This window comes from Haplochromis burtoni, unplaced genomic scaffold (genome assembly GCF_018398535.1).
Source record: "Haplochromis burtoni strain Fernald_Lab_line unplaced genomic scaffold, NCSU_Asbu1 Contig_574, whole genome shotgun sequence".
Classification (NCBI taxonomy): Eukaryota; Metazoa; Chordata; class Actinopteri; order Cichliformes; family Cichlidae; genus Haplochromis; species Haplochromis burtoni.
The window spans coordinates 225,856-235,509 of NW_024582935.1; the positions used below are offsets into that span (position 1 = coordinate 225,856).

General features: G+C 41.1%; 1 protein-coding gene across 3 annotated transcripts in view; it reads right to left on the reverse strand.

Annotated features, from left to right (window-relative positions):
- The window catches only part of tsnare1 (T-SNARE Domain Containing 1), a 277,117-nt gene that overhangs the window by 211,593 nt on the left and 55,870 nt on the right, over window positions 1-9,654 (reverse strand). For 2 of the 3 annotated variants that reach the window (XM_005948142.3, XM_005948140.3), the window contains exon 2: window positions 4,050-4,171. In XM_005948142.3, the coding sequence (XP_005948204.1) occupies window positions 4,050-4,134 (85 nt within the window). In that variant the 5' untranslated portion in view covers window positions 4,135-4,171. Of the gene's footprint in view, window positions 1-4,049; window positions 4,191-9,654 lie in introns of all 3 variants that reach the window. The other variant, XM_005948141.3, reaches the window with a different exon arrangement.

Genomic DNA, 9,654 nt, shown 5'->3' on the forward strand with positions numbered 1-9,654 from the left:
AACTAGTCCCTGGCTATAAGCATACCTTACAGTCCCTGCAGCAAACTTCATTTGCTAATAAAAATAAAGCTAGATCAGTAAACCACGTAAGGCTAGTTCTGCTTGAAGTGCAATTATTATGGCAACTGACAGTGTTAGTTTAATGGGAACTTAAATGTTGAGCAGTGAGAAGTAAAACACAAAGTAAAACCAGAAAAAGGAAGGAAAGCATCACGCTACGGTAAATACTTTATTCCATGGTAACAGTATAAATGATATACTGAACTTACTGGAAGCAGACCAAGGAAAATAGTACAAGTTGTGTAAAAACAGTGTGGGAATCTTCACCTGAAAAAAGGTGTTTAAAAATAAAAGCTAAGGGAATGGAGGAAGAACGTGTTTTAGTCTTCTAGCTGCAGCAACCACTCAAAGCTTTTTTCTTTCTTTCTCTTTTGCTTCCTACTGAGATGTAAAAGTGCTGCTGTTTCTGTTGTAGTGTTAATAGTAGAGTGTGAATTTCATAGGTGGTGCCTTAAGGGACGTGTTTTTGTTATTTTTCTCCGATATCCGATCCAGTAATTTAGGTCAGTATCGGACCGATACCGATACGTAATATCGGATCGTGTATGACATCACAAAATGTGCTATTCCAGTTAAGTTATTTTTTACTAATATTTCAGATATATTACTTCCTGTGTATTTTACTGATATTTCTGCTTCACAGATGTGTCAAATATTATCAAATTTGTCTTATCTTGAATCTCATTGTTTATGTATACATTATTAATCCTGTAGGAAAATGCTTAGTCCTCTGCATTTAACCCATTCACTCAGTGATGCAGTGGGCAGCTACCAATCCAGGATAGCCGCTGTTCGTTGGATTTGAACGCCCAACCTTTCGATCATGTGGCATCTACTGAGCTAGCTGTGCCCCGAGAGCTGTTCTTTAAGTGATGATGTATGAATCCTGCTTCCGGGCCCAAACTACTCTGTGTTTATTAAGCCTGTTGTGCTGTTAAAATGTTTTAATGCTTTTTATCTTGTTCTATTACATCTGAACAAGCCCCTAAAAACAGCCAGTGATCACTGTCAGCCTAACCATCGGGAACCCTCACGTTAACTTTTATCAAGTGGAAAAAAGTTAGCATTCATCCTCCAGCTTCACTGTGTTTATGTTATGCTAACATAGCTGTGTCGCTAGCAATCACGTAGCACATCACTATATACCAGCTAGCCCAACTTCAGTAACCTGACAATAGTCACTGCTGTTTAGTTTTCTGTCTCCATTTATGTTGGAAGTGGTAGCAGAGCTGGTGTATCATGTTCAGGTGGAAACAAGCAATCTAACTTTAACTCTGTTAAATTTCATATATTCTGTTTTCATGGATGCCTGGATGTTACACCTGGTAGAGCAGCCACACTGATCATTTTATTAAAGATGAAAGAATTTAGACAGTTTGTAACTCTCAGTGATGCCGCAGAGTTCCTTTGACTTTGGGATCTGCAGCGGAGTTTGGACCTGGAAATGGCTAATGACATCAGACTTAATGGCCGGATAGCATTTCTATTGCTTAATGCATAATTGTGTTGTGAATATTCATCCTTAATCTGTGAAAAAGCATAAGGTTCAGAAAAATTATAGTAATTACAAAATGGTACATTTCAGGCTAGAATAGCAAAGGGGAACCTGTCAGTAGAGGAACGAAAGAGAAGGAACAGGGATGATCAAAAAAGAAGGAGAGAAAAAATTAACAGCCAGCCTGAGTTGAAGAAAGAGTTTCTCATAAAGGAAAGGGAAAGATGGAGAAATAGAGTGAAAGAGGGAAAAATAAAGAACACCAGTGATCTGAAAGGAAGAGAAAAAAGTCAGAAGAGAAGGTTTTGGAAACAAGCACAGAGAGACAAAAGGAGAGAAAGTCCAGCAGGGTCTAAACACACAACCACAGAGAACTTTAGGAATCAAGGAGTAGTAGGCAGCTACTTGCTGGTGAACTATTAAGATGTAGAACTTGACATGTGCAAAAACAGAATTGTTATGATGTGTCTTGTGATATTACAAAGGTTGTTAAGGTTTAATTGTCATTTTGAAAGAAATAATATCTTGTTTTCTACTAGAGGGGTGTCAAACTCAAATACACAGTGGGCCAAAATTCAAAACTGGAACAAAGTCGCGGGCTAACATTAATATTTATTGAAATATATTTATTCCTCCAGATATAAGAATGAATCTTTTCTTATGGACTCAAACACGTTTTGCTGAAAAACTGAATATGGAACAAGCAAAGCTTAATACTAAACAATATATATATTAGCTGTATAATACCAGTAGGCCAGCTCTGATAGTAATTTGGTATGGCTTCGCGGGCCAAATGTAATTAGGCTGCGGGCCAAATTTGGCCCGCGGGCCAGAGTTTGACACCTATGCTGTAGAGTATCTCACACCGTCAGACCTTGTCAACTCCATAATATAGAGTTTTTGGTTTATTTTTCTCTTTTGGAAACCATATACGTAATTTTCTCAATAAATGTGTAATTTGCATGCTGCTTAATATGACTGTTTCTTATACAGATTAAATACAAGCTTCTGAAAATATGTATGACTGTAACTCTAATAATAAAAAGCCAAAACAATCTTACTTTTAAATGTGGTATAATTACTTTGAAAACATATGTGCATAAACAATAGAATAGAGAAGCTGCTAATAGTCAAAATAGCTGAAACAACTTAATTTAAAATATATATTTTTGCATTTCTTTGTGTCTGACGGTGTTGACAAAAACCTTGCACTTCTCCAGCAAAAACATAAATTATTAAAAAATGTTACACCTGGGAGATTGTACCAAAACATGGTGAGACAGCCAAAACTTTGTGTAACAATTATATGTAAATATGTTTTTGAAAAATCAAAAAATATATTTTAGAAAATTAAAACCTGTTTTGTCCCTAATCTCAGGAATCACTGATCTGTAAACTGAAACTTTGGCCCAAGAACAAGGTATTGAACTCATCTATAGATTTGAAGAATTGTTACACTCAGTAACAATTCTTCAAAAAGCCCTGCTGTTCAAGCAGGGCTTTTTGGTAAATGCCACCTACATGCTAAAATACCTGCAGCGGTATCCTGGACATGTATTCAAATTAATTAAAATGATAAAAATTGTAACCTGATGATTTACAAAAAAGCAATGGCACCACTCAGTATTTATTTATTTATTTATTACTTCTTTCAATAATTGTCAAGACCCTTCCTGTCTAATAACATAAAGCATTAAACTTTAGGTTTACGACAAATTAAGCCATCGCCATATTGTTATGAACATGTACTGTCACGGCTGCCGAGGCGCGCCGTGTGGAGTTAGAAGAAGGACCCAAGATGCAGGCAGTGGATGAGATGTCGGTGAGTTTATTTACACAGTGGTAAGAAGGCAAAACAGGCAAGAGGGAAGACAAAACTAAAGACCTGAACTGGGAAACGAAACAAACAAGGGATGAAGAGGCAGAGAGACGAGCAGGACACCGGAGTTACACAGACTGACACGGCGTTACACAGACGAACCGGCAACAGGCAGGAGAACACACAGGGCTTAAATACACACACCAGTAATCAGGGGATGAGAGACAGGAGGGCAACACAGCTGGGAGGAATCTGAGCTGACGGGACAGGGGAAACGTAAACTGAGCACACTCACATATGACACAGACCTTCACAATAAAACAGGAAGCACACGCCAGACAGAGACAGACTCGTAAACAGGCATGATGACGTCATGGACAAACAGAGGGACATACGGGCAGAGAAGACTAAGCACAGGCAACCTAAACCAAACATAAGGGCAAGATAACAAAACCTAAACCAGAAATAATCATCATCAACATCATCATCAGATAACTAAAGAATCAGAATATAATTGTAATCAAAACAGTATCACCAGAGAATAACTAATCCATAATGCAAAATAAACCAAAACATAAGAAACTCAAAATACTGGGTCGACCCGACCCAGGACCGTGACAGGTACATGTAGAATATCTTAAATGGCATCGTAAAATAGCATTTTTCTGTTCTTACCTACTGGCTGGTAGCCCTGCCTCATAGGACCTCCAAATGGGTTACGACTGCCAAAGGAGCCGCTGTCAATGGAACCATATGACATCCTGCCTGATGGTTGCTGAAGTGTCAGCTGCACGCAACTGGGGAGGAAACAATAACCTGAATCAAACAAAAGAATGTAATTTATTTCCACTTTGGTCTTCTTCTAGTGTAAAATGAAATGCACTCCGAGAACTGACAGTAGGTGACAAAGTACACATGGGTTGTATGATGTATTTGTAGATGTAAACCATGTACAGATGGAATCATAAGAGAAAAATTCCTACTAGAGTTATTTTCTGATCTCTGTCGAGAACCAGCGATGTGACTGTTGCTGAATATGGGATAGTTCTTACTATAAAGAATGCAAAAAAACATAAGGGCACACACAACATACTTGCAGCATCCGCAGTTAGCAGTAGCATCCATAATTGTACAATACCAATGTAGTCGATGGATTAAAAATAAGGTTTTGCGTGTCAAAGTAATGCTCATATCTATCCTAGTATGAAAACATTCTACAACTGATTGAAGTTTGAAGAAACAACAGCTCAGTATATCCAACGTGCCTATGTCTGTGTTGTAGAGATAGCTGAAGTAGGGCTGCTTAAACTGTTACCAGCCAAACTCTCATAGAATAGTACTTTGCGACTCAAGGCAGGTCTAGACTGCACTGATTCAAGCAACAGAACTGCAAGGAAAGACTCCTGCTTATGTTAAAGGTAGAAATTTATAGTGAGTACAACTGTAAATAGAGCAATGACTCACTTTCTGTAAAGAAACCATTTGAAGGCAAAGGAAACACAAGAACACAAGGACTTTATTTATTCAGGTCAAATGGAAATCACATCACCAAATGATAGTATCTTAACATTGCTTCATGTTATTCATGTTCCTAATTAATATTTAGTCTTTAACATGAATTTTGGGTAACTATAGCATGTCAGGACGTTGTATCACATTGCTACTTCATGTTTGCTTATTCCACAGTTGTGGCCCCCTCTCCCTTCCATATGGCTCGCAGCAATTTGGAGTGGCTAACTCTAGACTATTAGTGGAAATGTCTTTCTCATTGCCTGTGTACAACTCAACTCTGTGATGTTATAGACTTATACACTTCATCCATTGCTTAGATTCCTATAAAATGCTCTATTCTGCCGTATATCTGCCTTTACATTGTTCCTACAGCTTGAAATAAGGTCATAAGATGGCAAGCCTATCAATCTTTACAGCAGAGACATGGCAACATGCTCCATTGATGTACAGATTTTTTTTAATAGCCAATGTGGATTGATTTATAATAGCAAAAAATCATTGGATGATGTATTTGAGCCGTTTATAAAATTGTGTACCTGCTACCAGTGGCTTTATACTCAAATGTGTGTGTTGCCACTGGAATGAACATTTTATTTCATGAATTGTCTTGTTTCATACTATGGCAGAAATGCTGGACTCTTGTAGTGACAATTACAGCTAATTTGTGAATATGATCTTTCTTACCTTATCATCAAATTCCTTTACTTGAAAGAGCACTGTTGGTTATATGTAGGTAGTACATTTTAAAGGAACTGGAGCAGCTTAATCCTTCTAACATGCAAGGACTAAAAACATAAGTATTTCAGTGTCTTTAGGATGTTAACCCATAGCCCACTTAGAAAAGTAAAAGAGTAGTGGGCAGAGAATACTTCTCTGAATGCTACAGAAAAGGTCAAAGAATCATGCGAACATGTGTTTCACCAGCGGCCAGAGTCACACAGATGACGCTGAAATCAACAAATCTCTCCGACTGCTTCAGCATGCCTACCAAAGGTCAGAATTTGATACTGGTCAAAGGGCCAAAACTCCTTCTCTGACCGTGAAAGACAAGCATTCAGACAAGCAGGAGAATATGATTACACACTGGAGTCACTGAGCTGCCCATTGTTGTGATGAAGCCAGTGAATCGGACCTATAGGACTGGCATAATGAGAGCAAAGTGGGACAGATACAGATTCACTGGGCCACGAGAAGGTTTAATCCGATTAATTTTCATTGAGAAGGGAGATTAATTACTTTTGGCAGTCCATAAACAATCTTCACTCTGCTTGATTTCAAGCCCAGTGACTGTGACACACATCCCTTATGAAGTGTGGACATGCACCATTTCTGTCTGCATGTAATGTGGATGGATGCACATTCGCATTCACACAAATCTGAATAAACCTCACCCTTCCACCAATGAGTGGAAATATAAATCCCCCACTTGGTTCAGTTGGCTTCTCAGACAAGTAGAAATTGAGGTCAGAGTGGTGGTGAAACTTAAAAATCATTGCTGTGCTATTACTCATGCACATGATGGCATCATCCCTGGTGATGTCACCAGAGCCTGCCCTGTCCTCAGAATCCCAGCAGTCTGTCACATCATCATCACTGTGGTTAAAAGTGAGGCCAAGAGCTGCTTCTGTTCTCTTATTGATAAATAATCATTTATACAGACACATTTGCACAAGGAATGAAGTTGTCATAAAGCCAGACTGAGACAGTGCAAATGTCATTTTGCCTCTTTGACTAGCCTGTGTATAAACGGCTTTAACATTGTGGTTCAACCATTGTTAAACTATTGTTAAGTTAAACATACAGTATGAAACCACTGAGTTTAGATAAGGTGTTAAACACTCCTTTACCCTCTAGCAGGTTTTTGCCTTTAAGTTTCTTGTTTTGTTGTTTAGCTGAAACTATGTGCACAGAGCTGCAATTAAGTCTACATCAGTCTGTCAAGATAGGAGAGAATGTACTGACAGCTGCTGATTCTCAGCACAGACTGGATGGACATGATGCCGCATTAACAGCATGCTGAGCGAAACACCTCAGGAATTGGTGATTTATTTTTTTTTAGCATGTGGCAATCTTCGGGAGCAAAAGCTTTTTAATAAATTTGTCGGATAGTGTAAAATCACAACAGCAGTTGCTTTCAGGTGATTTATCCTGTAAAGTAAAGACCCTATAGCAGGGGTATCAAACTCATTTTACATCGCGGGCTGCATACAGTCCACTTTGACCTAAGTTGCTTAGACTGACCATATTTTTTGTTAACTAAATGTGGAAGAGCAGCGGCTCTACTCTGAGCCCCTCCCAGATGGCTGAACTTCTCACCCTATCTCTAAGGGAGAGGCCAGCCACCCTTAGGAGGAAGCTCATTTCGGCCGCTTGTATCCGCGATCTCGTTCTTTCGGTCACTACCCACAGCTCGTGGCCATAGGTGAGGGTAGGGACGTAGATCGACCGGTAAATTGAGAGTTTCACTTTTACACTCAGCTCTCTCTTCACCACGACGGACTGGTGCAGCGTCCGCATCACTGCGGCACACTCAGCTGTGAACCGTTCCAGTGCAAGCTGGAGGCCCTCACCGGATGAAGCCAACAGAACCACATCATCCGTGAAAAGCAGAGACAAGATTCTGAGGCCACCAAAGTGAAAGCCCTCCGCCACTTGGCTGCGCCTAGAAATCCTGTCCATAAAAATTATGAACAGAATCGGTGACAAAGGGCAGCCCTAGCGGAGCCCATCACCCACCAGGAACGAGTCCGACTTATTACCGGCAATGCGAACCAAGCTCTTGCAACGGTTGTATAGGGATCGAATGGCCCGTAGCAATTGGCCAGACACCCCATACTCCCACAGCACCTCCCACAGGACACCCCGAGGGACACGGTCGAATGCCTTCTCCAAGTCCACAAAACACATGTAGACTGGTTGGGCAAACTCCCATGCACCCTCAAGTATCCTCGAGAGGATAAAGAGCTGGTCCAGTGTTCCGCGACCAGGACAGGGCAGACCTCATCCACACCAGGAGGCTCTGCCACCAAGGAGCTGTTTAACTGCCTCAGTGACCTCGCCCCCAGAAATTGGCGGGTCATCCCCCTCATCCCCAGACTCTGCTTCCTCCTCGGAAGACGTGTCAGTGGGAATAAGGAGGTCCTCAAAGTATTCCTTCCACCGCCCAACAATTTTCTCAGTCGAAGTCAGCAGCGCTGGGCCAGCACTATACACAGTGCAGGTAGAGCACCGCTTTCCCCTCCTGAGACGCCTGACGGTTGGCCTCTCCGAACTCCTCCCACACCCGAGTTTTTGCTTCAGCCACTGGCCGAGCCGCATTCTGTTTGGCCTGTCGGTACCTGTCAGCTGTCTCCGAAGTCCCACAGGCTAACCAAGCCCTATAGGACTCCGGAGGCAGCTTGATGGCTCCCTTCACCTCTGGTGTCGGAGATTACCACCACGACAGGCACCAACCACCTTGAAGCCGCAGCTCAATGCAGCAGCTTCAGCAATGGAGATGCTGAACATGGTCCATTCGGACTCAATGTCCCCAGTCTCCCTCGGAATGCTTTTGAAGCTCTGCCGGAGGTGTGCGTTAAAGATCTTGCGGACTGGGGCCTCTGCTAGGCAGCACACCCTCACTACGCATTTAGGTGCACCAGGTCTGTCCAGCGTCCTCACCCGCCACCTGATCCAACTCAGTACCAGGTGGTGATCAGTTGACAGCTCAGCCCCTCTCTTTACCCGAGTGTCCAGAAGATATGGTCGCAGGTCTGGTGATACGATTACAAAATCGATCATCGACCTGCGGCCTAGAGCGTCCTGGTGCCACGTGCACTTATGGACTCTCTTATGTTCAAAATTCAATCAAATTTAGGTTTTCTTTGCTCAAAATAAATTTCTCCTCAAAATGCAACACTTACACCACCAATTCTTTTTTACGTGTGCTCAAAATTGTTTTATGTGCGCTCAGAATAGTGGCACAAAAATAACGCCATACTTGTTGACAGTGAAAATCCTGACCTTGAGATGCATTATTACAAGAAACATAAATTATAAAGGCTAATGTAACAAAAATAGCACATATCATAATCTTGAATTGCAAGTATTCACAATTTCCATCAGTGCTTGGAAAAAAAAAAGATTTTCTTGTAGTAAACATGTGGCTTTGATGCAATTTCACAACACACAAAAATTCCAAAGATTTTTCTAGCACATCAAATGCCTCCTTTGAATGAAGACAGCCTTTCCTTTTAGAGGAAAATAAGCCCTTACACTGGTAAACAGAGTAGATGTGAGGTAGAGTGGTGTGCACCCCTGTGTGACACTGCAGGACACAGAAGGATGGTAAATGCAGGCCTGGCAGGGCAGAATGACTGGATCCGCAGCTACTCGACACCCCCACTGGTTTCATTCAGTTCCCTACTCCTTTCACAGCTGTCATTATCTGCAACACAAGGCTTAGCTTAGCCCGAGCAGGCAACTGAGCAGAAATAAGCCTACGCCCTGGACACAAATGCTACATTTATCACAAACAAGCAAGGGCCAACCTGAGATGGAACTGTGAGTGAGCATGTATAAATATGTGTGTGTGCGTCTGTGTGTATATGAAGGCTGATGTGATCAAATTGTTAAAAAAAAGTGCTGATATTATCAACCATAATAGTTAACTTTTTATACATATAAATACACACATAATCTTATATGTATATATATATTAGGGGTGCAACGATATTCGTATCGATATTGAACCGTTCGATATATATACATATACATATATATATATACA